General features: G+C 45.2%; 2 protein-coding genes and 1 long non-coding RNA gene across 7 annotated transcripts in view; 2 read left to right on the plus strand and 1 right to left on the minus strand.

Annotated features, from left to right (window-relative positions):
- The first annotated feature begins 124 nt into the window (after positions 1–124).
- On the plus strand, positions 125–16,277 carry UHRF1 (ubiquitin like with PHD and ring finger domains 1). Of its 3 annotated transcripts, none has more exons than XM_074851920.1 (17): positions 125–208; positions 2,655–2,817; positions 5,587–5,850; positions 6,612–6,784; positions 7,217–7,432; positions 8,306–8,412; positions 8,591–8,777; positions 9,488–9,611; positions 9,699–9,806; positions 10,607–10,711; positions 11,593–11,699; positions 12,517–12,679; positions 12,782–12,919; positions 13,308–13,419; positions 13,540–13,697; positions 14,045–14,143; positions 14,819–16,277. In XM_074851920.1, the coding sequence occupies exons 2-17, from the start codon at positions 2,665–2,667 to the stop codon at positions 14,963–14,965; spliced, it is 2,361 nt and encodes a 786-aa protein (XP_074708021.1). In that variant the 5' UTR covers positions 125–208; positions 2,655–2,664; the 3' UTR covers positions 14,966–16,277. The 3 variants fall into 3 exon arrangements, with proteins under 3 accessions (XP_074708021.1, XP_074708019.1, XP_074708020.1); XM_074851918.1 differs by lacking the exon at positions 125–208 and adding an exon at positions 1,478–1,529; XM_074851919.1 differs by lacking the exon at positions 125–208 and adding an exon at positions 2,536–2,560.
- Positions 16,278–16,593: 316 nt separating this feature from the next.
- Positions 16,594–18,521, minus strand: LOC141935363 (uncharacterized). Its single transcript, XR_012626550.1, has 2 exons — positions 18,448–18,521; positions 16,594–17,754 (listed from the first exon to the last, which is right to left on the minus strand). It is a non-coding gene; the product is annotated as an uncharacterized LOC141935363 (long non-coding RNA).
- A 191-nt stretch (positions 18,522–18,712) lies between these two features.
- Positions 18,713–27,788, plus strand: part of KDM4B (lysine demethylase 4B) — a 92,780-nt gene continuing 83,704 nt past the window's right edge. For 2 of the 3 annotated variants that reach the window (XM_074851689.1, XM_074851690.1), the window contains exon 1: positions 18,714–18,930. In XM_074851689.1, coding sequence (XP_074707790.1) covers positions 18,758–18,930 — 173 coding nt within the window. In that variant the 5' untranslated portion in view covers positions 18,714–18,757. Of the gene's footprint in view, positions 18,931–27,788 lie in introns of all 3 variants that reach the window. The other variant, XM_074851691.1, reaches the window with a different exon arrangement.

Raw genomic sequence — 27,788 nt, forward strand, 5'->3', positions numbered from 1 at the left:
AAAACTGTTTTTCCAATACTCAGCCTTTCCCCCTGCTCCCTGCCAGGTGTGTAACTCTGAGAACCCTCTCAGGCTGCGGGAAGGGCTTGCTGCTGTGCTACGTCAAGGTGAAGAATCTAGTGCATCTACAAGGGGCAAAAATCACTTTTTGGCAAGGCAAAGCCTTGGGATCTGGGAGGAAATGAAGCCTGACTGCTGCAGGTCGCAGGTCAGATTCAAGGCTTTTGTGCGTTGACACATGCCGAACCTTTGGTACTAACCTAATCTAGGCCAGTGACTTTCAACCTGTGAGCTGTGGCTTAACTGTGGGATCCCCAACAGCTCCTGGGACAGGAGGGGAGTAAGGAAGAGGCGCCCGCTGCCGCGGCGGCGTTGGCGTGCTGCGAGCATTCCCTACAGCAGGCTGCGAATCCGGGGGGGTTGGGAGGGTGCCACATCCCTCGGATTTTGTATTTTCTAACGTGAGAGTTTAGCTCTGTGGGTGCAGGGGAGGGGGGGTATAACCCGGGAAATACTGGTTTGCATTTCTCTTGGGCGCGCCTCGTGCTCTCTTTGTCCGGAGAGGCAGGACAGCGGCTCTGCGCGGCCTCGGCAGGTCGCAGTGTCGGTGGAGCTGCGCTGGCAGCGCCGAACCCGCCGCCATTCCCGCCGCCATTCCTGCTTTCCCACCCCGGGGTTTCTCCCCCCAACCACCAATTTTCATGCTTTTATACGTCTTTTGAAGCTGGCTTTTCTCAGAAACCACTTGGTAATCCCCTGTTTACAGTTACTCCATCCGATGGCCGTTTCAAGCAAACTTTATAATTTTTAATTTCCTCGTAGCGTTAGTAGTTTTAGGGAAAAACATCCTCCCCGACCAGCCCTTTCTGTCGGCTCGCGCAGCCACGCGCACGGCCCTGCCGTGTCACCCAGGCCACGTTTTTCACGAGTGGGGCCGTACACAAGCCCAAGAAGCCACCCGGAGCTAACGGCCAGGGGAGTTAGAGGCCACTTGCGGATTATTCGGATTATTCAGATTATTCGCATCACGGCAGGGCCCGGAGCTCCCCGGGGGGGACGGGACCCCTCGGGTGAGGGGGTGCGTAGGGACGCGGTTGTCAGAGGGGGGATCCTTCGGGTCTCCCCTCCCGCAGGCTGCTCGCAGGGCTCTCCGTGACCCGGTTTTTAGAACAATAACCGGCACCGTGGCCGCGGGCCCGGAGGGCGAGCGGCCTCCCCCGGGCGGCGGAGCGGGGGGTGCTCGCCGGGGATCCCCGGTGTCGCCCTCGGGGAGCGCCGGTTCCGCCGGGTGTCCCGTCCCCGTTTCCCCCCCCCCCCCCCCAACTGCCCCCCCCTTCCCCCCTCGCCCCCCGCGGCGCGGCGCTCCCGGGAGGTGGCGGCGGCCCCGCCCCGCCCGCTCGTTCCCGCCAGCGGCGGCCAATGGGCGGGCGCCCGCCGCGCACGGGGCTTTTCCGCGCCAAACTCCAAAGCCCGGGGAGAGCGCGGGCGGCGGGCGCAGCGCGGGACCGGCCTCCAGCACCGCCACGCCGGTGAGTCCCGCCGGGCCGCCCCTCCCCACCGCGGGATGGGGAGCGGCCGGTGGCACCGGGAGGGGGAGGATGGCGGGGGGCCCGGAGGGTTTTTTCCGCCGCCGTGTCCGTGCCGGCTCCGCGGCGCCCGAGCCGGTGACAGCTGCCAGGGCACGGTGCGCGGGTCCGCTGCTTCCCTCCCCCGCTCGGGGCGGGTCTCCCCGGGGGGGTGAGCGCCCGGTGCCGGTTAGCGGGACGCGGCGCTCTCGGGCTGTGGCAGCGGGACCGATCCCCCGCTCCCGAAACGGGACCGCGGAGGGAACGGGGTGGGGGGGCGACCGGGAGGAGTGGGGAGCGGCGGCGCCGGGGAGGGACGCGGCTCGGCGTCGCCTCGCTTGGTTTTCGGGGCTGATGCGGCCGAGGCTGGCGGCGCCCGGGCCGGGGACGGCGGGGACCGCTGACACCCCCCGTTTTTTTCACGGTCGGGACGAAACCGATTTCCCCGCGCCCCGGGGGGAGTGTGCGGGTTGTGCGGCTGCGGCCGCCGGTGCCCGCCGCGGCGCGATGGGCAGCCCCGCTGTCTATCGTGTGTGTGTGTGTGTGTGTGTGTGTGTGTGTGTGTCTGCCCCCCGCCCCGCGTCGCCGCGGGGAGTTCCCACCGGGCCGCGGTGGGAGGGAGGGAGGGTGGGCGCCGCCGGCTGGTGACGGCCCCTTTAAGACCGTCCCGTCCCCCCCCTCCCCGCTCTCATTTGCATGATCTCGCGAGACTTGGGCCGTGGGCGGGCGGGGGGAGGCCCCCGCGAGAGCGGAGGGAGAGTTTCAATTGTGGCGCGAGATACAGTTGGCGCGCGCCGCCCGCCCGCGAGGCGGCAGAGAGGGACGGGCGCAACCAAAGCCGTTAGGCTGAGTGTGGGGAGGGGCGGGAGTAAATCCTCAGCAACCAATCAGTGCTGGAACCGGCCGCGTTGTCGACCAATAGCGCCGGGGGGGGTGGAGGGAGGGCGGGCCGGCCGGCGGGCTGGCGGGCCGGGCGGCGGGGCCGGGCCGGCGCGGTAGGTTGAGCGGTCTCATTGATCCGGTGCCCGGCGGGCCGGACTCCGCGGGTGCCGCCGTTTAACGCCGTTTGCTCTGTCCCGGTGTGAACAGGACCGGCGCCATGTGGATCCAGGTGCGTACCATGGACGGCAAGGAGACCCACCGCGTGGATTCGCTCTCCAAACTCACCAAGGTGGAGGGGCTGCGTCTACGGATACACGAGGTTTTCGGTGTCGAGCCCCACCGGCAACGGCTCTTCTACCGCGGCAAGCAGGTACCGACGCGGCGGGGGGACGTCTGACAGCCCCAGCCCCTCCGCAGAGGCGGGCGGGGGGGACGGCTGCGGGCTCGCCCCCGCTCGCCTCCCCCAACCCAACCCAACCCTGTCCCCCGCCAGCTGGGAAGGGATATTTTAATTTTTTTTTTTTTTTTTTTTAATTGCGTGAAAGTGATGTGGTTTGCTGCCATCTAGTGACTCCTGGGCTCCTTTCCGCGCTGCTCGGGCGGTGGGTCTATAAGGAGAGGAGTCAGCAAGATAGTGGGCTTTTTTTTTTTTTTTTTGTTGTAGTTGCAAAGCTTTTTTTGTCTTTATTTTTCGTGTACTGCGTTGCTTTTCTGTCTTGGCACCGCCTTTGCGAAGTCTTTGAAAATACAGATAATACCAGCGGTTTTGTGGTTTCAAAGTGCTTAAAAGTTTTGGAGCCTTGCGAGTTTTATTTTATGTCTCTGAAAGCCGTGACGATCCCATTTCCCAATTTTTTTTGTGAACTGGGGTAGCGGCTCGTGATTTTTAAGTTCATCTGCTCGTACATCAAAATCTCATTAAGTAACAGAACTCGCTGTAAGATCTTCAGCGCCTCAGCTGCGTATTATGTTCTCGATAGTATGTTTACGATTGCGGTTGTATGTTTTCTTCCACATGAGTTAATAACGTATCTAAATTAGTATTGAAGACAACTGAAACCGTTTTTAAATGCGTTTCCCGTATCTTTCATAGTACTGCACTGCTAAACCTTCGTACTAAAGAAACTTCTGGTTGGTTGTTCAAAGAAATTAATTTCAGAAATAACGGGCTGCTTCAGCCTGCCGATGGAATACTGTGAGATGGGTGGAGTTAGACAATTTCTTCTCGTCGCTTTTTTTCCACCTTTCCCTCCATTTTGGGATGACTAGAGCCAGCTGTACGTTATAATTAGTAGGTGTGACTGCAGGATATGAAAATACACCTGGACTAGCTTGGGTATTAGTAGTAAAAAAGAGACTTGTAGGAGTATGTAGTGTCTCTGAAGGGCTTGTGTCACCTCGTCAGTGTAGGTTTGGGTGCGGTAATTACCCATTTGTGGTTGTAGATAAAGTGATAAGGGAGGATTGGTCCAGCATTACATACCAACTGTCAGCCTTACTTATGCTGAAGTGTGTGCAGATTTTCAGCAGAAGTGGTAACTTTTTTTCAGCGGGGATGCGCTTGCCTTACAAAGATAATTCCTCTTTGTGTAATTCCAGTGGTGTTTAGTTTAGGCGTGGTTTTAGACAGAAACATTTATCCAGTGTGATCTAACTCTCTTAGTCATCGTTCCCCTGCTGAGTTCACTCGTGCTTTGTCTGTTTTTTTAATCATTAGAAAGGTTCAAATTCTTACTAGTTAAAATTTTAAAATGATGTTAGAAAAATGCTCGTTAATTAAAAAGCCTGCCTCCTTTGTTAGAGGTACATCCCCAGATGCGCTTCTTTCAGACTGTCCTTTGAACTCTTGTGGTTTCATGTCCTGTTCCTGTTCTCTGCTTTCCCATTTCTGTTTGCACCTGTTGTCACTCGTGTTCCTTGGTGTTAACTACCGTTGATAATGATATTTCTGATATTGTCTCTTTGTTAAGAAGAAACAAGCAATTTCTGGTTTGTTCTTGCGTATCTCAATGAGTTTTCATCTCTAAACCAGAAAAAAGTCCAGATCGCTTCCTGTACAGTCAGATTTCCAGGGATTGTTCCATAGCCATTTTATGCCGTAAATCAGAATTGAATTATCATAGTGATTCCTGTGAAGTGTAAATTTTTGTGGTTTTGCTCTGTTTCCCCCTGATAGAGAACAAAGCTCTGGGGATTGCTTTTTCTGGTGGTTTGGGCTGGAAAGGGATGATCATTTCCTGTATAATTTCTTAGTCAGACCTTAAATATGTGGTGAAGCTTGTCTAAACTTCTAACTGCACTGTGGTCTCGAATACTACATTTTAACTCTAAAATGGTAGCGCTCCTCAGCGTTCTTGAAGGGTAATTGAGAGACCTATTTGGTCCTTGTAGTTACTTTTGCAGGGGTAGGATCTTGATTTGACTATATATGATGCCAGACTTGCAAAATTAAACTCTTAAAATTAGAGAGGGTGTGAAATTAGGACATGCCTGGCGACGCTAAAACGTGATTGGGTAGTTTCAAGTTGAATTGAATCTTTTTTGATTTTACTTTCAATGGAAAAATCGTCTGTTGTGCAGAGAAAAGTAGGTGATTAACTCTTTGGCTTCTACTTAATGCTACATTTAAGGGATGTTGTAACAATAATCTGTAACATAAAAATCACAATGTAAAGACCAGTTTGTGTTAATGTTCATGTTACCGGATGCGTCTGAATTACGGAAGAAAGAACTTTTGGGTTTCTAGGTAATGTGGAATTATCTTTAAATCCTGATAGGAATGTAGGGGATCTGTAGTTCTTTGAGCCTTTCTTCCCACAACGGGTATTTCCAGGGGCTGTACTGCAAACCCTTTTAGATCTCCTGGAACACTGTGGCTTAATGTGGGTAGCAAGTCTACTGCAGCATGGTTCTTCTAGCTTGTAGAGTCCGTTGAAAAAAGAACATTTTAAACAGAAAGAATAACAATCTATAAGTATCAGTGATGCTGAAGAACTGCCAAGTTCCTTGATGGTTAATGGTTTTCAAGCAATGTGGCCTCTCTTGGCGCACAGAGACAATTACAGCACGATGGGTGGTTTTGAAATGCCAAACCTCTGCTGAATGAAATAACCAGATTATTTTGATGCTTTCCCTGTAGATGGAAGATGGTCACTCCCTTTTCGATTACAGCGTTGGACTGAATGATATTGTTCAACTCTTGGTCAGACAAAGCCCAGCAGTGCTTCCTGCTGTTAGTAAGGAAAAGGATTCCGAACTCTCCGACACAGACTCTGGCTGTGGCTCAGGCCAAAGCGAATCGGACAAAAGCTCTCACAATGGAGAAGGTGCCATGGAACTGGAGGGACAGCCGAGCACGGCCGCACAGCCCGACTGGACTGACCCCGGGTTTGGCCTCTATAAGGTGAGTCATTAAAAAACTTAAGATTTCTTAAAACTGCACTTTGGGGAGGGGGTATTGTTTCTCTGTAGTTGAGAATTTCTGGAAAATCTTTCATGCCTCAATTGTGTGGGTATATTTTTTGTTTGTTGTTGGACAGTTTAAGAAAAAGCAAACAAAAAAAATACCAACCAACCCACAAACCAATTAAACGCAACATGTTGTAGGTCAAAATATTTCATTTTTCATTTTATCCTTTTAACTAAAACTACAATACACTAATTGATTTTTTTTAAAAAAGTATTCACAGTGCCTGTTTTGATTTAAAAAATTTCCCAATATTTTTGCTTGAAGTCATTGCATTTGTCAGAGCTGAAACTTTCTTAAATGAACAAAAGAAAATCTCAAGCAGCTGTTCAGAATCATTTTATTTGCCCGTTTCAATGGATTTTATTACAGATCTGGTGATGTCTTTGCCAGACTATGAGCAAGACAGTTCTGAAAGTCTGTTATAGATGAACTAACAATGGTTTGTACCAGATAAGGAACCCGTTTGTGCACATGTTGGTGTAAATGGATTTTTAGCCTTAGGGGTTCAACCTGAGAAGACCAGGGGTGCACAATGGGATCAGGAAGGCAAAAGAAATATTAACTTTTAAGATGAGCTGTTAATTATGTTGATAATGGTGAAGTTCTTGAGAGGGTTAAATCTCCAAGTAGACTTGGAAGTTAATGCTTAATTTGAAAATCCATTTTGGTGAGCTGTATGCTTTTGTTTTGTGTAGATCAATGACTTGGTCGATGCTCGAGATATGAATATGGGAGCATGGTTTGAAGCCCAGGTTGTAAATGTGACCAGAAAAAAACCTAAAAATGAATCAGCTCACAGTTGCACAGATCCTGATCAGCCGACAGCCATTCCTGAAGAAGATGTAATATATCACGTGAAATATGAAGAGTGAGTTTGTTACCTCCTTGGCTAATAAGAGTCATTTGGATCATGATGTTGATGGGAAATTTTACTGTAGAGATCTACAATATAGAACACAACTGGCCTGACACAGTAATTACATTATTGAGCCCTGTTAACTGTAAGTTTGTCTTACAGTTGGAATTCTGACCGGGATTCCAGGGGGCTGGAATCATGTTTTTAGCAATATGAAACGCTGTTATCCAAGTTTGAGAAGGGATACGACAGTAGCAAAGTTAGACTGTGCCCAAGTCTGGCTGTGTCTGTGTGGGAGAAGGAGATTTTATTCTTGACGGTATTGTATGTTGTGTGGCATCAGTTCTTAAATTGACCTGTCTGGATAAAATCTATCACTTATAAAAACTATGATGTTGAATCTGATTTTTCTTCTCTCTCTCTGTGCTTCCCTTCTACTTCAAGTTATCCAGAGAACGGAGTTGTAGAATTGAGTTCGAATGATGTACGGGCTCGTGCACGGACTATTTTGAAGTGGCACCAGCTAGAAGTAGGACAGGTGGTGATGGTCAACTATAATCCTGATGAACCAAAAGAGAGAGGTTTTTGGTACGATGCGGAGATTCTGCAAAAACGGGAAACGAAAATGGTCAAGGAGATAAACGCAAAGATCTTACTTGGGTAAGCAAATTCATAATGTGGAATAAATTGAATTCCCCAGCTCTGCTTAAGCTTTCACGAGGTCTGAATGACTGCTGAAAAAAACGATGCAATAAAAATGGTGTGACAGAAGTGCTGTGGGAGAGATGAGAAGCTGGACTGTCCTTTCTGGGTGATTGACTTTGTCATACTGCGCTTTTTATTAAGTTCTGGAGGAACTGGACACTTTAAGGAACGGCAGGGCAGGCTGATGTGTGGATGCACATAATGCTGGGAGGATGCAAAGCCCCGTATTTGTTAAGAGGCAAAGCTTTGTTTGCTGTGGTAACCATCCATCATGGTTTTACAGAAACTTCAGTGTAATATTTTGTGCTAGATATGATAATGTAGACTGAACCCTCGCTTTATAGAGATGATGAAAAATTACTCCAGTTTTCTCCTCAAGGAGAAAATGAAGCTACACATAAGGGACTCGCAACTTCAGGGAAAAACAAGTATATTTTTTTTTTTAAAGTTTCAGACAAGTTTCACCGGGTTGCCAGAATACTCCTCCTTTTTCCTCTCATCACAGTGACTTTAACTATAAATAGGAGAAGAGTTAGTCTGAAATATATTTTGGGGGGAGAACAGTCACTAATGATAACTGGAATGCTAGAAGCGCCTGGGTTCTCATTGAGACAAGAGGGGTTACACTTTAATTGCATGAAAATGATTAGATTTGTGGTGATGCTGTCATGCCACTGTCCCAGATGCTACAACAGGATGCAGGACTCGTGATGCAGGACTAGGACCGGACCAGTCTGCATTACTGATGTACGTGCACAGCTGTGAGCTCATGCTGTATGATACTTTCAAAGTCTGATCTTTTTGCCTTTTATCAACTTCTCCTTATAGGGATGCTGGTGATTCCTTGAATGACTGCAAAATTATATTAGTGGATGAAATTTATAAAATTGAAGAACCAGGCAGTGCTTGTCCAATTAGTGCCAGTCCATTAAAACGTGAGTCTGTTGCATGGTTGTCTCAGTCCACCCTTGTGATGTTCTGCTGTCTGTCTGTGTGAGGACCAGAGGTCTAAGAGTTCCAAGACACTTGCAGTTGTGACTCCTCTGAGCGCTTCCAGGGTATCTTGGCACTTTCTGGAGTCTGAAGCAGACTGTGGTTTCTTTGTGCCAACAGGACAAAATGGACCTGTGTGTAAAGCTTGTAAGGACAACCCGAACAAGACCTGCAGAATTTGTGCTTGCCATATCTGTGGAGGTAAACAAGATCCAGATAAACAGCTAATGTGTGATGAGTGTGATATGGCTTTCCACATCTACTGCCTCAACCCTCCCCTTAGTAGTATACCAGATGATGAGGATTGGTAAGTTCGAAGTATGTGTGTGTGGTATCGCAATTACCATCTAATTGAGAGCAGAAAGTGAGTTCTAGGACTTCAGGCTGCCCTTAGATGGCAATGTTGTGACTGTATGAGTTGAAGAGATGTGTGTGTGTGTGTTGGGTTTTTTTGGTAGGACTTCGTAGCTCTTCTTGAGCATCAGTTTAGTGAGAGTGTGATTTAAGTGGCTTTCAAACTTCTTTTCCTAGTTTTGGAATCTCTACACCTATTCCAAGAGAAGTGGAGCTACCTATAAACCAGATGCAAACCTGATGCCAGGAGGCTTAACTTAATGGTTTTTATGGGTTGCTTACAGGCCCCCACACCATATTAGGCTGGTGATATATACTGTTTTATTATATATGAAATATATACAGTGATAGATATATATTGACAGAGATAGTGAAATATATCTAGCTATATACATATAGGTAGTGAAACATACTGCTTTATTCCTTGTGTCCTGTTTCAGCATTTTATACAATGATTTTTATGATACAGCTGATTTCCTGACACGTCTGCAATGGCTTAGAAGATTGTGCTAATACAGGTCTGACTCCAGTATGGAGAGTTGTTTCAGTGTCCTGTCTAGTTTCACATGGGGAAATTGTAACATAACTCGATATGTTTTGAGGAAATTCTCTTTTAGTTTAAGGCTTTGCTACTAGTTAATTTTCATTGACTGGTGACTTTAGGTATTGCCCTGAATGTCGAAATGATGCAAGTGAGGTGGTTTTAGCAGGAGAGAAATTAAAAGAAAGTAAAAAGAAACAGAAGATGGCATCTGCTAATTCATCCTCGCGGAGAGACTGGGGCAAGGTCAGTTCAAAAGCCATTTTATTTTGAAGAATAGTGTGTGTTGGTTCCTTGTTACTCTTGGCTGATCGGTCTTGCTCTTTGAAACAGGGTATGGCATGTGTCGGTCGCACGAAGGAATGTACCATTGTCCCCTCGAACCACTATGGACCAATTCCTGGGATCCCCGTTGGCACCATGTGGAAGTTCAGAGTTCAGGTATGAAGCTGCATCCTGGCCTGAGCCACTGTAGGGAAAAATAAGAATGATCCAGCTCTGGGAAGAAACCTGAAACAGTTAATCTTGGGGTGTATGTCACTGGATATGTAAGTGCAGAAAGGAAAGAATTCTGGCTTTGTCTGGACCAAGTGTTCCAGAACTAATGCTGTGTTGTCCAGGCATTTGAGTGTTGTTTTTTTTTTTCTTTAGTGCTTTTTTTGGTAACTCAAAAACACCAAACCAAACGTATTTGTTTCCAGTAGTTTGTCCTGGAGATGTGTAGTATCTCCCACTTGTTCTGCTGGTAAGGGTCTCCGTCAGGTACCCAGATGTGTTAAACAGAAGACTTTCTCACCCTGTTGGAAAGTGGGGGAAGAAAAAGCACTGAACTATCCAGATATTATTTTCAAGTATTAGGTGAAGGTTGCTATTGCATGTCTTTCAAAACCAGTCCCTCTATACAAGCATTTAGTACTTGGATTATTCTAAAATTCCTGGAGCTTTTTAATAAGCAATCTCAGTGAGAGATCCACATTTCTAAATGATATCAGAAGAGATTTGTGTTCAATTTACATTCGATTTATGTATTCAGTGGCTTATTTTTTTAAAAGCATTTTTCTTTTTCTTTCCTCTACCTGGACCTTTTTGGAGGATAGTGGTGAGAACAGTTGTACCCTGTAATGTATGCAAAACAAATGTGAAATAGTACTATTAGTTAATATAGTTCCAACACCAATGAGTAGTCATATTCTTTGTAGCCTGTTGCCTAACAAGCTGCTTTTTTTTTTTTTCCCTTTCAGGTGAGCGAGTCCGGTGTTCACAGGCCCCATGTAGCAGGTATCCATGGCAGAAGTAATGATGGGGCCTATTCCTTGGTTCTGGCAGGAGGCTATGAAGATGACATAGTAAGTGAATCTTGATTATTTATGTCTGAGAACCAAACTAACTTTTTAAAACAAAGATTTGGCCTTAATTATTTTTTACACTCTGTATTCGCTTGCTTACTTTCCTCATCTTGATGATACTTACGTTCTTCAGGAGAAAACTAGGCAAGGGAAAACTACAGTCAAGTAATACGTGCCAACCTGAAAAACAGGATCACTTAAGTTTAATATCCACATGACAGCTTTTAATCCAAGTGTCCTTAGCGGCCTTTTCAGGGTCTCCATTGCATCCACAGTTTGAACAGTCTCACTGTTACATGCTGCCAGATCTTCCTGTGTCAGAAGAGTGTTCAGAACAAATCTAGGGACAGGAGTCGTCCTGAACATACCGTTTGGTTCTGCTGACGAGGCTGTACCAGGCTCTGCTGCTTATTCTTCTTGCAGATCACCAGTGCATTACTAGCCTGCACCCCCTTACCCTGAATGCCTGCTAGGACTCGGGTAGAACAGGTAGCTACAAATCTTAGTAGCTGTTCTAAGTCTTAATAGCTGTTCTAAGTCTTAATTCTGTCTGCAAGGTCAGGTACAGTGTAAGTACTGAGGCACAAGTTACATTATCCTTATCTGGCACATGGATCCTGTGCGAGCGGCTGCGCTCCTGAACTCAGCTCTTTGTGCTGTTTAAGGTGTGTGACAAGACAACACTTGTCACCCTGACTCTTCTCTCTTGGCAATATCAGGGAGGACCATAGACTGAGTCTGGGAGCTTAAACGGAGGAAGCAACTTTCATTTTGAGAATACTGTATTAAAGCTACTTGATTAAAAGACTCTTCTGCTTTTATTTTATTTTTGTGAATTTTTATTTTTGTGAATGTGCCGAAACCATCCATATACGTTTCAGGATCATGGAAATTCCTTCACATATACAGGGAGCGGAGGGCGTGATCTTTCTGGAAACAAACGCACAGCGGAACAATCTTGTGATCAAAAACTCACCAATATGAACAGGTCAGCAACATTCGTGCTCCGTTCCTGACCCTAGTAGCTGGCAATCTGTCAGCCTGAAAAATTGTTTGTCCTGTTTGTATCAAAAGAAACTGGCTAAGTGGAAAAACTGTCAAAACTAAGTTTCAGCTGTGGTGCAGGCTGCAGATCAGTTGCACAATGGAAATGCTTCTTACACTGCACTGTAAAAGAAACAGAATTGTAAATGCTGTTGGTCTCACATTTAATATTGACTGAAATTTAAGGAACGGAGTAGTAAATTAGTGTGGAAGTTTTCATACTCTCCTGAAGACCTTTGCAGCCACTGGTGACCTTGGGAGACCAGATCATTTGTAATTCTGAACTCTGACATTTTACTCTTACAAATATGTGTGGACTTGAGTGGAGGAGGTGGTCTGTGCAATTACATTAGGGTGATGTATTTAAAATGTGGTCTGCAGTCAGGAGGCTTAATTACTATCTGCCGGAGTTCTTAGTGCTATACAAGATACTCGAAAGTCTTACTACTTGAGACAAACAACCAAAAGCCTGGCTCTGTTCTTTTTCCTTGGAAGAGATTCGCAAGGGCTGTATCTGCAAAGAGGCAGTGGCTTCCAGTTTTTTGGTAGCCACTGCTGTGGTTCAGCACGATGCCCGTATGCTGCTACTCTTTGTTTTCTACTCAACTGTATCCATGTGTTGCTCTGAGTAAAACCGTAGTTAAATTATTACTACTTAGTAGCTGGTTTACCATGCAAGCTTTGCTTTGCTTTATCCTCTGTCTGATTCTGAGGAGTTCTGCCTGGTAAATACATTAAGTTGACTGGACCTTCTGTTACAGAGCTCTGGCTCTGAACTGCAGCGCCCCCATCAACGACAAGAATGGAGCTGAAGCCAAGGACTGGAGAGCTGGGAAGCCAGTCCGAGTGGTGAGGAACGTAAAAGGAGGCAAACATAGCAAATATGCTCCTGTAGAAGGGAACAGATATGATGGAATATATAAGGTAAGAAGGGTTTGAACTTGCCTGCTGAATTGGGGAAAGATGATGTCGTTATGGCCAAGGAGTTTTTATAGTGTGTGATGGGCTTGCATCTGACTTTTTTAGGTTGTGAAATACTGGCCTGAGACAGGGAAATCTGGATTTTTAGTGTGGCGTTACTTACTTAGGAGGGATGATGAAGAACCTGCTCCTTGGACCAAAGAAGGGAAGGACAGGATGAAAAAACTTGGCCTAACAATGCAGGTACGCTTTTGGAACATCTTCATGGTTCCCCTGGACAAGGAACTTGATGGATAGCAGGAATTTTTCTATTATATGTTCTTATTGAGGATGATCCTTGTGTAAAAATCAGGACAAGCCCCCTTAGACTGTGAGGGGGACACAAGTGCTTTCAGTCTTGTGGGTTGTTTGTTTTCCTCTTACATCAAGAGGCTAAATGGACAAAACTCACTTTCTCGTATAGAATTTCTGTAGTCTGAATAACTACTTTGCAAGAGCAGAGATCTTTTGCTTAAGATAGAGAACCCCTGGAGTGGTTCTCCACAGGTCATTCTTCCGACCTGTAATAGTCTGGAAGTCTGTGAACTGGCGTGTTTGCATTGGATGCTTTTTGTTTTGTGTTTTCCTGTAGTATCCTGAAGGGTATTTGGAAGCTGTTGCAAACAAAGATAAGGAGAAAGAAAATGATGGAAATGATGAGTTTGATACCCCAGGGAAAAGAAAGAGGAAAAGGAAATCAGCAGGTTTGTGGAGTAGGCAAGTGGATATAGAAAGCCTTGTAGGTTTTTGTGCATTTTACCTAGTTACTCTTTTCTGGTTGCTTTTTGTTTGGTTGTTTCAAAAGTTGCTGTGTTTTCTTTCAGGTGGGGAGGAAAAACTCATTACCTCCCCTACAGAGACTCCAAAGAAAACTAAAGTTGAGCCATACAAGCTGACATCTCAGCAAAAATCTCTTATAAAAAGTGATGAAGCCAATGAAAAACTGTGGAATGAAGTACTAGAAGCTCTCAAAGATGGACCGGTATGTCTGGCTTTTTTTTTTTTTTTTTCCCCCAGTAATGAATTGACAACTAACTATTGTGCTAGCCCTAGCACAAACCTCTTGGCTGCATTAAAGAAACAGCCTCAGACCTATAGTGGCTTTTTAGTGTAGACATCCACAGCGTACCGCTAAAGCACTGTATTGGAGGTCAGTGAGAAGACAGTTACCAGAACTCGTTTAATGTGACTAGTTTTTTTCCTTGTTAAGCTTTGTAGAAAACCTTTCTACGACTAAAGCAATCCCTTGCACTTGATGTGGGGTGGTGAGGGGTTTTTTTTGCCATATCTTTGAGGGTGGTAGCAATGATTCAAATGTTCTTTTTACAGAAATTTCTAAATAAAGTTGAAGAGGCCTTCTTGTGTATTTGCTGTCAGGAGGTTGTGTTTCGGCCAGTCACGACTGTATGCCAACACAACGTGTGCAAGGTGGGTAGCTGATGTAACTCTTCTGTGGAGCCAAGCCTTGAGCTGACTTGTTTAGTGGTGAGAGAGGTGGGGGGTGCCTGGGAGGGGGCTTAGTTGCTTTGGGTTTTTTGCCAGTAGTTAGTCTTTTAGCATAAGGCAGGATTATATTTTAAAACTTTACGATTTGATGAAAGTTTTTTGGCATAGAAAAGTCTGTGCTTTAAAGAAAGTTCTGCTATTGTTTTGCTACTATCCAGTTCTTTTAAAAGATGACGAGAGCTTCTCTGCTGGCTCAGGTGACACGGATGGATTCGAGAGTGTTACAGAGCACGTGGGGTTGTGCTTCGTTTTTTGATGAATGATGTGTTTTTGCAGAAGCTCCAAGAGTCTTTAACAGCTGCAGGGGAATTCTTCATCTTTAGAAATTTAATTGAATGAAATCTCTACCAGATACCTAAACGCTACGTCCGTGACTTACGTGCTCTGTTGAGGTGCACGTGCTGTTGTGCGGAATGAAGTTTTCTCTCCAACTGCCAGCCTTGCTCTCGGCCTTTCTCAGCTCCTGTCAACACCTGGGTGAACTACGATGTAAAATGAATCTCGTTCTCTCCAGTGGGGGCTTTGTAGAATAAGCTAAACTGCACACTCCTCACTCGTAACCAATGATTTTTTTTTTTTTTTTTTGTCCTTCACTAGGATTGTTTGGATAGATCCTTCAAAGCTGATGTGTACAGTTGTCCAGCCTGCCGCTACGATCTTGGCAAAAATTACACCATGCAAGTGAACGAAACACTGCAGACCATCCTAACTCAGCTCTTTCCTGGATACGGCAATGGACGGTGATTCTGTAAAGCACTTCTAATTTTCTTTTGTTCAAACTTATTAATGGGTTTTCAATGGGCTTAATTTAAAAAAAAAAAAGTAGTCTGTGTTCTCCCAGATCCCTAAAAAAGTTTTAAAGTCTTCCTTGTTTTTAAAAAAACTATAAACTTCAAGGAATATCCTTTTGTATGTTCGTGGGTTTTGTTTTTGTTCTAAATGTTGAACTTTGGTTTCTCCCCCCATCCCCCCAAACCTGCCATTCATCAGCGCAGAATTATTTCTTTTTTTTTATTGGACTTACAAAGTGCTTCCGGTAAGGCTGCTAATGAACATGAAAGTTCTCAGAGTGCCCCTTCTTTTATTATTGTTTTTTATTCCAGCAGATGGCTTGGTTGCTAGAACAATCTTCAATGTTTGGGGATTTGGCCATAAAGGTAGACTTGTGCATCACCTTGGCAGCATTTTGATGCTCAATTTGTACAAGATGGTTCCTGGCTTATGATCTTTTTTTACCAGAAGAGGGTATTTGCTATTTTTTTAAAGAACTGGTTTTTCTACATTTGATAAACCTATCAAAAGCCATTTCCTACTAATTTTGTATATCGAAAAAAATGAAGCTGCTTGCGTATAGCCAAGCAGTCAGAGCAATGTGAAGTACTACCTCAGTTGGACTTCTTTCTTATTAGGGAACTATTTGTTCAGCCAGGTGCTGTCTTCTATCCAGAAATGCCATTGTGGAATATACTAAAGCCATTCTTAAGTGCCTTTTGTCCTTTTCTGAAAGACTGGGCTCTGAATCACCACATCTATATATTTTTTCATAAGCACTGAACTGTTTAAATTCGCCAACCGGATTTTATTTGGGTAAAATGTAACACTGTAGCTGTATATGATTAGCGTGGATTTGCAAACTTTTCGGGTTTCCTCCTAATGCTAGGTGTATTATGGTAACATGACTTTTTTTTTTCTTCGTTTTGCTGCATTTCTACCTGGAAATGGAGAAAATAACCAATTCTGACTTTTTTTTATGAAACATTTTGTTTGTTGTATACGACACCGAGAAGGCTTACTTTTGTGAATGGGTTGTCTTTTTCTAACATTACCAAAGTTTGCAGTTTAATACCTCAACATGTTTTTAATCACACTTTACTGCAGACAGACTGGAACAAATGTGCCTATTTTTGGTTTTCGTAACTCTTACCCTTTTTAAAATTATAATGTTAATATGTTAGGAAAAAAAAAACAATAAAAAAAGTTTTATAGGTGTTTTGCTCAATTTTTTTGTACAATGTGCAAGTTGAAGTTCTCAAAATAAATATCTTTTCAGATGAGAGTGGTGTTTTCCTTTAATTCTTTTTATCTGAAGCAGGTTTCCAGACCTAATTGCTTGCACAGGAATTTGTATTTGTGTTCCATTATGCTAAGCCTCTTATTTTCTAAGGCCTATTTTCATTATAATTTTTCACTGCAAAGAAACTGGGAAATCACTAATTTGATATTCTTCAAAATCTTTTGCTTCTAGGCACTAGTGAAAGGCATATGTTATGTTCAACTGAAAAAACCCAAGGATTCCCAAAATCTCTCTCTTCTGGGGGCAAAGCTTACGTTAGAGTTCCACAGTACTAAAATCCAAATATCAACTGGCGATTGGAATTGTCTGCACATTTAATGAATAAAACCAAAATTGTTAGAAGTGCCATGTCATGCATCGTATTGGAGGTGTTTATAGCAGGTAGTGTGAGCATTTCCCTCAGCTCATCAAACCAGAGAAATGAATTCCAACACTGAGATTTTCATAAACAAACGCAGATGAAGTAAATGAGGAAAACATAAAGGCATTTATGATGTTGAAAACAAAAGCTGTGTAATTGTGCAACTGCTGCTTCATCTGCCCTCTTTGAAATAAGTTCATTTTAAGGTTACTGTTAACATTGAACACTTTCAATTTCAGGTATTTAAATCTCATTTGATATTGTGATGAGAAGAATTTGGGGGAAGGGGGTGAAACTGAGGAAGTGTCTGTGTATTTAAATTGAAAGAACCGATTGCAATGACTTCCTTATTGTTTTTGTTTGGAAAATGAGCCTTGTTTTCCTACATAGTTTTCAGTATTCTGAGTTTTAGTGTTTATTTAGGATGAAGGAGAATTTATCTGGAAATTAGACACTTCATCAATTGGGGCTTGTAGATCTCAACATAAAGCTCTACTAGGAAAATTACTGTGCTATGAAGTGAGCTGGTGTGTGGCTTTGGATAGGAAGGGATTGTGTGTTTTAATGGTATAGGTTATTAGTAGGATGATGCTTCATTTCCCGTACATACTTGTGTACGTTTATATTGTGAAATTCTGGAGTAAATATCTAGTATGTGATTTGGTAAAATAAGTGTTTTGTGGATAAGGAATCAGGAAGCAAGAATAACAAGGTTGAAAAAAAACCAACCCAAGTATCTTCTATTTTGGGAATTCCCATCTCGGTTCCCAGCAAGTGTACAGAATCTATGGTCTGCACACTTTAACTGAGCCCAAATTAAGAAATGCCCCAGATCCTTCTTCATCCTGGCAGGCGTCCACGGCCCTGTAACTGCAGCCAGTTTGAAAAGTTTCGGCCGTGGGGTGAGAGCGAGTGAGGTTGTGGGGTGAGTGCTGGAGCCTGGGCTGGGAGCAGACGGGGACTTGTCGCGACCTGTGGCCTCTCCACAGCTCGGCAGAAGAGGGATGCTGCAGCGCTGAGGTGGGTGCTCTGTCCAAAATCAGGCTGCCATCATGGCACGGTACTGCGGCCATCGTCTGTCGGGGCAAATCCCAGTGCCTTTAAAGAATGAACGGGTGGGGAGAGGCAGATTCACCACACTGGCAGTAGTTAACTTTTTTTCTCTTTTTTTCTTTTTTTTTTTAAAGCTGGAGTCTACAAGGAGCCCAGAAGTACCACCTGACTATCGTGAGGGCTTGAGCGTGTTACCTGATCCCTTTTTACACCGATTTCACTCGGGTGCTGTGGTTCCTCGGGTCCCCCGGGGACTGCTCCCCCCTTCAGGGTCCAGGTGCCAGGGAAGAGGGGAGGTGGGGGCTGCTCTGTCTCTGCCCTGTGGGTTGAGCTCGTTGAGAAAACCCCAAGTTGGCCAAAGGCGTTGCTGGCGCTGTGCCTGTCTTGCTGTGCAATGGTCGTGGGCCATCTTTAACGCGATTGTGCTACCCCTGCTCCGGGATTTCCTCAGGGGGGGAAGTGACTGCAGCAGCCCTGATGCTCCCCCCGCGCTGTGGGCAAGGGGGCAGCTCGGGCCTGTGCGGGTCCACCTCAGGCTGGGACGAGCCGGGGGAGCGGGGGCAGGTTAAGGATGGGCCGCCGAGGCCTGGCCCACCTGCCCGGCCGCCATGAGGCCGCCACAGGCCGCGGGGGGTGGGGGGGGGCGGTCCCTTCCCGCCCCATTGGCGCAGGGCGGCCGCAGCGCCCCCCCCCCCCCCCCCGCCTCGCGCGCTGCTGTGCGGCTCCTCACGTACTCACCGCCTCGCGCCCCCGCCGGAGCGCAGCGCCGCGCGCCGCTGACGGGCACCCCGCGCCGCCTATCGAATCCCGCCTTAACGCTCGCTCGCCCAATAGCAGCCGAGGGCGAGCGGCCGTCTCCCAACGACCGCTTTCTATTGGTGGAAGGCGACTGAGCGACGTGAGAGCGACGGTTTGCCCCGATTGTTAGTGGGCGGGCCGTTACCCCGAGCAACTCACCAATCAACGGACACGCTCGTCTTGTTATTTGGAGAACAGCTCCACCATGGGACGCAACCGCCGCCTCTCAGCGGCGAAACGCCCAATCGCCATGGAGGCGGCGTCGGCCGCAGCCAACGAGCAGGGCGAGGAGGCGGGCGGCAGGTGCTGTCCGCGGGGCGCTGCGCTCTCCTCAGCGCCCCCCTTCCGCTCTGCCCCCCGCGCCGGGCCGCTCGGCGCTGCGCAGACGGGGCCGCCGCCGCCTGGGACCGTCCGCGAGAGCAGGTACGGGGGCGGCCGGCGCCGGCCTCTGTCCCTCTCCCCCTCCCTCCTTTGCCCGCGGGGGCCCTGCCGCCGCCTGCGGCTCCACCCCCGGGACCGCGGCGCCGGAGCCCCCCGCAGCTCGGCGCTGCCCGCCCCCCGGCTCGCCGGGCTCCGTCCCGCCGGCCTTTCCCAGGCCGAGCCCCTTCCCCACCGCCTCTCCTCAGCGACGGGCCCCGGCTTCGCCTCTCGCTTCCGGACGGCGGCCCTCCGCCAGCCGGCCCTCCTCCTCGCGGCCCGGCCCTCGGCCGCCGCCGGGCGCTGGCCCCGGGGAGGGGGGGGGCCCGGCCTGTGTGGCCAGAGGCCGGGCCGGGCCCGTCGCGACCGGCTCTTTCCGGCCCAGCGGTCGCTTTGTCTTGGGGCGGCGCGGTAGGAGCCCCCCCTCTGCCCCCGTCCCCGCACCCCGCCGTGTTCTCCCCGCCGCACACCCTCCCCCGGTGCTTTGGGCCCCGGCGCGTGTCCGCGGAAGGCTCCGCGTCTGATCGCGGTGTTTTAGCACAAAATTTCATTTTTTTGGGGCGGTAGGAGGCCCCATTTTGCCCAAAACGGTCCCCAACGGTCAAAAACGGTGAAAAACGGTCCCCAACGGTCCCCCCCGTCTCCGGGGGTACCGGCCGCGGGTGGCGGTTGGGCCTGGGGCGGTGGTTGCCGTGGGGGGTCGGTTGGTTGCGGTGGAGACTCAACCGGTTGCCCGGCGGTTGGCAACGGGGGTTGCGCTGGGTGAGGGGAGCTGGTGGCGGCGCGGAGCTGCCGGTAGGTCCGGGATGCTGTGGTGGATCTCCCGGCGGTGCTGCAGGCCGGGAGCACGGTGGCAAGAATCTGACACAGGCATCTTCTTTTTTTTTTTTTTCCTCTCTCCAGAGACTGTCAAAGTCTGGGGTCAAACCTAAGCTGGTTTTTTTTTGGTAATAAGCCTGACGTGAATAGAAACCCGTGGTTATACGCAGAGGTCCTTCCTCTTGCCCCTTGCTAAGCAGCCTTGAGCACAAACGTTGCAGGGTGAAAAAGTGAGATGACCGGCCCTGGAACAGTTGTGACCTGCAGAAATGGTCTGTGCGGTCACGCTGTGGTGACCTGCCCTGCGTTTTAGCTGCACGGTTTGCCCTTTTTTTTAAAGAAATACATAGAAGATGTGTTAGGCTCTTTTGCGACGTAGTATGTGGTGGAAGGGGAAACTATTCAGGAAACCCTTCATCTAAAGGTTGGCTTTCCTGTAATGCTGGCTTTGATTCTTATTCTTGAAGATGGTACCTATGGCTGCGTAGGGGCTCGGTATATTGCAAAAAGTGTGCTTTGGACCCCTTTGTTTTAAAGGGTAAAAGTCACAAATTAGGTTTAGTTTTAGACACGTTCTTTAATTTTTGTACTTTTGAATAAAAGCTGCTGTAGAGAATGGGTGCTGTTCGGGGCACGAATTGTTTTTGTGTTGCTGTTAAGGCCTAGAACATTGGAGTTCTGCTATGTGACTCAGTTGTCTTTGTGCTGGGGCAGTGTAAATACGTTATCGTGCTATATCAAGCTTGACCCTTCCAAAGTTAAGTTTCCTTTCACCAAAAGGAGTCAATTTTATGGAACTCTGTTCATCAGAAACCTGTTGTGGTTTTTTTTTTTTTTCCCCCCCTTTTCACTCAAAGTCACTTCTTTCTTATGAACTTTTCCTTTTTTCTATTTCCTTTTCCTGTTTTGTTAAAATTCACATAATCACTAGAAATCTTAAGACTAGAATTTAAAACTTACAGTTATATTTCAGCAATTACATAACTGTTGGAGTACGTAGGGAGTAATTGTTTTTTGACAGTAAGTTCCTAATTCTTAGGTTCCCCTGTAATAAGTGAAAGAAGTTGAGGCAGGTAGACTCACTCCTCCGGTGCCAAAAGGAATCAACGGCTGTTTCATTCTCATGAGTAGTAGGAGTTACTCCTATGCAAAGTGTATGTAGGTGGATATACTTGATTCCCTGTTCCAGAGCTAACGTTCATGTACAGGACACTCACTGAAACATCTTTAGACGGGAAACTGCTGTCCAACACTTGGTAATGTATTATTCTTTCTCCTTTTTTTTTTCTCCTTGAAAAGAGAGAATTCCTTTAACCAGTCCAGTGGGACCAGCACAGATATGGTGTTATATGTAAGAAGTTTTCTCAGTAAGTTAGAACACATGGGCGAAAGAACAGAGTGCACGGGTCTGACATTCAGAGTTTGACTTTAGGGTGAACGTGGGTTTTTGTAAGTAGGATGTTTCACCAGCTTTTGATGAGAAGTTGATAGGGAAATGCACTTTCAGGGAGAATCCCACCTATTTCCTCTAGACAATGCTGGTTATTGGTCTGAGGCAAATGGTACTTAAAACTACTTACCGGCCTGTTAAACTGAACTGTTGGAGCAAAATGAAAACTATTTCTAGGGATACCTTCAACTCCCTCATTTCACAGATAAGATTAATTGTTATACAGATCTGCAGGCACTGGGCGTTTCAAATTCTCAAAAATATAGGCAACTTCTGAAAACTTCGAGCTATTTCCATATAAGAGGTCTCAAGAAATTTTATATGAGTTGGGAAAACCAGTTTGTCCAGACATGCTGGATAAACATGTTAGCTATATGGGGGGTTTTTTGTATGTTTTATCAAGAGTTATGTATTATGTTGTACTAGGATGTCCAGCTGTAATACAGTAAACAATGTGTTGGCATTCAGGTAGCTGTAATTAGCCTTCAAAGTTTACATCTAATTTCGATGAATGGGGAAGTTCACATGTAAGTAGAAATAATAGCTCTGTCTTGCTGCAGGCAGAGACAGCCATGCATCAGTTCACATGTTATGAGAATCTCTTTGCAGTCGTAAGAATTAGAAACTTTATTTCCTTTTAATTAGTTCTAGGCAATATAGAAGAACTGCAGACTGGTGAATTTTCCACCCTTTCTGACTCACTTTTTACTGTTTTACCCTGTGCCACTGAAAAGGATTTGCAACGCCTGTTACTGTCTGTCCGTTCGTTGTCTGCTTGTGCTATATGCAGCATTACTTGCAATATAGCATCTGTTAATATCAAAGATGGATGACAGCTAAATATGTCACTGCAAGTGGAGGATTTGCTTAATATATTTGGATGCCATCAGGATTCTCTGTGGCTGTGCAAGGCACTGTGTGAAGTAATTATTTGTCATCTATTTAAGAATTAAAAGATGGTTTGTTCATTTGATGCACTAGCAAACTGAAATCCTTGAGTAGAGCAAAAAAATCCTGTCGTTTTACATAGGTTTAGTGATATTAATGTCGTGCTATTGTTCTCAGTGTAAAATCATTGTGGGATGAGAAAGGTGTTTTTCCATTTTCAGTATTTTTCAGTAAACTGATCTTGCTTAGTAGGATTTTTTTCTGAAAAAAAAAAAAAATCGTTTTGGACCAAATATGTTCTGTCTTGTTACAGCTTACAGATATAGTCACTTATTACCATGATTTAAATACTTTAATGTATATTTTCATGGAGCAGATTATTCTCTTTTATAAATTAAGCAGTTTCTCAGTTATGTTCTTACTGGATGGCTGCTGACACGGGAGAATGCATTTGTATTCTGTTGCAATGTTTTTGTGTAGTATAAGATCCTTATTTAGTCTGTGTGTGCCTCAGTCATGGCAAAAAGGACCTGTAACTTAATGCTTTTTTTTTTTCTTTGCTGTGCCAGAAGGCTCGTGAAAAACCCCACAATTCCCAGTTTCTTGGAAAATATAGGATTGTTCTTTCGTTTCCTAAACCTATTTGATAAAAATACTGTAGTTGTATATGGCCTAAAATGACAATGTTGGCAGTTAGTGGTGTGTTAAGATGATTTCCTGAGGTGTTCTGATATTCCTTTATAATTTCCAATATTCATTCAGAGTATAGGGAGGACTTTGGTGAGCCTCTGGGTTTGTGTGTTTTTTTTTTTTTTTGTTGTAGATAAGAAGTTTATATGAAGTTTGCCATATTCTCAGTTCTGTATTGGCAAAACAAGCAGTGCAGCTTTGGCTGTGATGTATGTGTTAAGGTTTGGAGCTGTAGCTTCCCGAGATAAGAACTAGATAAAACTGAGCTGGGAGAGATTAAAATTGTTTAATGTTACCTTGAAGCTTAATGTGAAACTAGCTTGGTTTTCTGCCAGGTTTTGCTTTAATTTAGGTTTTAAATTGTCACTCCTTTCAGTTGTGATTTTGGCTAAGAAGTGTGAAATGGATGTGAAATGAGATGCCTACCAGAAGACTGTGGGGTTCCCCCTGCTTCTCTCTGTGACCATGAGGATTTAAAGTTATTTACAGGTGCAGCTGAGGATGGGTGTTCCTGCTGAAGTGCACTTCTGGAGCTGTAGGAGCTGTGTTACGCTTCTTAGTCCTGTCCCTCCGCCTGCTGGCTTTGCCTCTTGCTCAGTCTCTTCCCCAGTAGATTTTCTGGCAATGCAGCTGCTCTTAAGCCCGGAATCTGGGTCAGTGTGTCACACCCACTCTAGACGGGACCTAAAGCACCTTGTGCAAAAAAATGCAACCAAGATTTCGATTTTTACATTGGCAAAATAGTCAAAAGCACTTAAAACAATCAAATTTGTTGAAATTCTGTCTTGAAAAAATCTGAAGCAACCTAGAGAAGAAGTCGAGCGGAGTTACTGAGAACGTTGCTGCAGGCTTGTAGTTCTGGCAGGTTTGCTGGAGGAAGACTGTTGGGAATTAGTCCTCATTAAGGTATTAATCAGATATAGGAATTACCTTTTTGTACAAAGCGATGCAGTAATCAGGTTTCCTGAAATGCATGCAATTTCTGATCAGAATAATAGACTATGGGTTACTTTACAACATTTTAAGGTTTGCAGCACTGCTGCATTGAATTCAAGTGTTGTGCGTTGGGGCTTTGAATTCTTGTGCAGACTGAACAGAATACATAAAAAGAGGTACTTTTTTTAATCTCAGTTGCTCCAGGTGTGGGCTGGAGGTTTCTGCTTTCACTGTGGTCTTCCAGTTTGAAATGGTGAGCTCCTAAATGCTGGTCTTCATATTCTAGCAAAGTGAACCCAAAGTAGTTTTGTGTACCTGGCATCAAAGATCCAAAGTCACAGTAAAGCCTCTGAAAAGAACCAGTCCAGGTTAAATGCTTTTTAATTATTTTTTAAAAATACTTTTATAGCCTTGCAGTTAATATAGTGGAGGTAATAAAAGACAGCAGAGATTAACTGTTGTGTCACGCAGTAAACTGAAATTCATAAGCTACCTGGTTACAGATTCTGTCTCAGTAGCGCTGTGCTGATTTGTGTGTTTTTAGTGTGAGTTTATCTTGCATATTCAGTAAACCAGGGAATTTAAGGGGAGAGACAGTTGGGTACTGATTCTGAATTTAGTCAGAAATAAACATTACAGAAGGCTGTTGACTACCTTGCTTCAGGCAATAATGAACTGTTTTAATTTCTTACAGATTTATTGCTCTTAAATCTAAACACTGTTTCTGCTTTTAAATGCTATTTGTGACTAAATTTTGCTGCAGTTTGAAGAAATGTATGAGTAACTGTACACTTATATAGCTGAGAGGATGTTTTCAGGGAAAATTTAATTTTACTTTAATGAGCCACATATGCTGCTTGATTTCAAGTACAGGAGAATCTGGAATTCTGGAGAGGCCTTGTGGAGTGTAAAATTTAATAGAAGATACTCTAATTTGTCAAATCCCTGCACTGTAGATCTTCATCTGCTTGGCTGGTGGGTGCTCACCGTGCCTGTGTGGGAATGTTGTCTCTCTGTTCCTCTTTCTCCAATCTTTCCTCTGTTTACTTAGACCTTATGAAGGATATATAAAACTCAAAGCAATTAGGAGGTTAAAAATGTAATGAATGGAGTATATAAATTCTGAGGAAAAGGCGTTTAAAATTCTTGCTGTAATCTTACAGTCATTTAAAACTGGGCTGAGCAACACCACAACGAACTGCAGATTTATGAATTTACACTCTCTTTGTCTAAACACTGTAATCTGATTCTTGGGAATAAAGGGGAAGAAAGGAAAGTTGTCTGTGCTATGCTTGCAAAACGTCTTCTCTAAAGCCAGTGATACAAAACTGCCTATTCTGGATGCAGTCTTGATGTTTTGCAAAAGTTTATCTTGTTCTGCTATGGAACTTCTGATAGTGCCTGATCCATGAGGATCTAGATGCAAATTTGAGTATAATTAGTTGGTTTACTGAGAAAGAAAATAGATGGAGATAGAAGAATCTGCTCTCTATGTTCCAGCCTAATTCATCAAAAAAAAAAAAAAAACATTTCAAATAAACATGTGAGGTTTTCATTAATATTTGTGCACAGTACTTAGTAGTCAAATAATGAGTCAAGAATTCTCAATTTAGAGAATTCTTTAAAGAACAGGATTCTTACCTTACTGTGTGGGAAATGCCTGAAAAATACTGGGTCAGAATGAAGTTCATTCAGGCACACTTAAAGTCTGTATTTTGTTGGTTTTTGCTTTCATTTTGTAACTTTACAGTATTTTTGGTTGAGGATCAGATATTTTCTTTTTTTTTTTCCCCCCTTCAAACTAAACATTTTCATTTCCAGTGTGCCAGGGAATTGAAGTATAGACTTGGGCAAGATTCACAGGCCGTGAGCTTTCCTATTTATGAATCCTGAAGGGAGCCTGCAGCCCAAGCCCAGCCGCAGGTCCCAGCCTGGCATGTGGCTCCTAGGGCAGAAGTTCCCCCAAAGCATATCTCAGAGCCCTTCTGGCAAAGAGCAGAGGGAGGTAAAATCTTGTAAAGAGGCTGTGAATCCTGATTTCCTGTGTTGCTACTTGGCTGTCTGACTCTGTTCTACATATTTTTGTTTTTGCTGATAACAAGTGTGTGTTCCTGCAGGGGAGGGAGATGGCTCTGCCTCTTCCCACACTCTATCAGTGCCTGACTTGGCCTTCTCTCCCTGAGAATGGGCCTAAAACCAACCCATTGACAGTTTAATTGAGGACACTGAGATAAATGACCGAGTTTAAGTCCTTTGTTCAGGTTTTCAGTTTTCCAGGCACTGGTAGAAGTAGTTAAAACTTCTACCAGTCCTACCAGTGGGTCTCACTTGAAAGAGGAACTCTGGGTACAGCTGCAGAGCCAGGGCATCCTGAGGTACGTGATGAGGTAAGGATGGATTTCCAGTGTTCAACGTTCTTGAAGTTTCTGGAGAGGGCACAGTGGTAGATGCAAAGTAGTTTGCTTCTCAGTGATGATGGTGAAGTGAGGCACGCCGTGTTGGCTGGTGGGAACCATGTCCAGGTAACGAGTTAATCTTAATATGCTGTCCAGCCTGTCCTAGGATGAGGAATCCTAGGATGAGTCCAACCTCTCTTTTTCTAGTTATTATTGAAAGGGCAGGGAAGGTTTAGTAGATGTATTTGGATCAATAGCCATGAGTTTTCAAGGGAAATTGCCAGGTAAGGCAGGAAGACAGAAGGTTGAACAATTTGGGTGTTGAAACCAGATTAGAGAATTTATTGCCATTGATACTCAGTTTCCTGTTGTGTTGCACAGTGCTGCCAGGCTTTGATTGTGCTCTGATACATCCAGAGGGTTATAAAGAAAAATGGAGGGCAAGGGAGGTTTTAAGGTTTTGTTTGTATGATTTAAAAACCTTGCTTAAGATACGTGCGTTTCTTTATCTTTCTAAAGTATTAAAACAGTAAATTGCTTGCCTGATAGCAGCTTCCTCCACTCAGGAGTGGAATGCACTCAGAATATTTTCCCAAAGACTGAGCTGCTATGTTTTCAGCATTGAAAGGAATAATTTGTTATATATTAATGATTTTTGTGCTTTGTGCTGGAAACGACATCTTTATGCCTTCAATTATCTAAGCTATTTAGATGTGCCTCATTTAGATCTTCTCATTATATCTCCTCTTTTTTGCCTCAATATATGGGACTTACTGCACTTTCCTGCCTTGGTTTGGTGTGTGTTGTCCTTAGATGGTCTCCTGCAAGGGTGTATAATTCACTGTCCTTACGTAGTGTAATGAGCTGTGGAACTTAATTTTCTTAACTGCTAACAGCAGTTTTACTGGTGTTACAAGTGCAGTGATGTTTGTTGTCTGCATTGATTAGATTAAGAGTTAGTAGGCTCAGTGTTCTGTAATAAAAGGGCAATTCGACTGAAGAGCACCAGTAACCTCAATCCATTTTTTTAGTGTGTACAAACTCTAGTTTCTGTAGGAGCTAACAAGCTCTCCTGTTTGGGGAAGAGAGACTATGCTGTAGGAGGAGAATTTGTTATACGTGTGCCTCCTAGGAAGGTTTAATCCATTAAGACTTTTCCTGTAACTCTCTTTGTCGCATGATGAGGCTGTGGTTTGAGATGGTGGCTTTGCCCTATTGCTGCAGAAGTCCTACCCCTGCGACTACATGCTTGTTTTAAAGCACAGCCGTGTAACCAGAGTCAGCTCCCTGATTGTTTTGCACTGTGGCACCACAAATCATCATATTTGGCACAGGAGAAGAACAAATGGCCATGGATGGGAGCTCAGTAGCTATCCAAGTTGGTACTGCTGTGAAATTTCCTCTTGTTTCAAATTGTGGCCAGCACTTTGTTTATTCTGTGAAAATTTCATGGCTGTGGTTCTTTTTCCTTCAGCAGGGTGTGATGCCAGTGCCAGCACGTGTGTGCCCACCACCAGTGCAGTCAGGCTAACGTGTGTATTTTCTGCTCTGAGTTGGCAGCAGGTTGCAGGGTGTGCTCAGGAGGATGTTTCCGTGTGTCTTTTCAGCCCCTTCCAACACAACCCAAGTGAAATCTTGTGGAGTCGCTGTGGATGCTATGTATCTTCTTCTCACAAAGTTATTTT

This window comes from Strix uralensis, chromosome 27, assembly GCF_047716275.1.
Source record: "Strix uralensis isolate ZFMK-TIS-50842 chromosome 27, bStrUra1, whole genome shotgun sequence".
NCBI lineage: Eukaryota > Metazoa > Chordata > Aves > Strigiformes > Strigidae > Strix > Strix uralensis.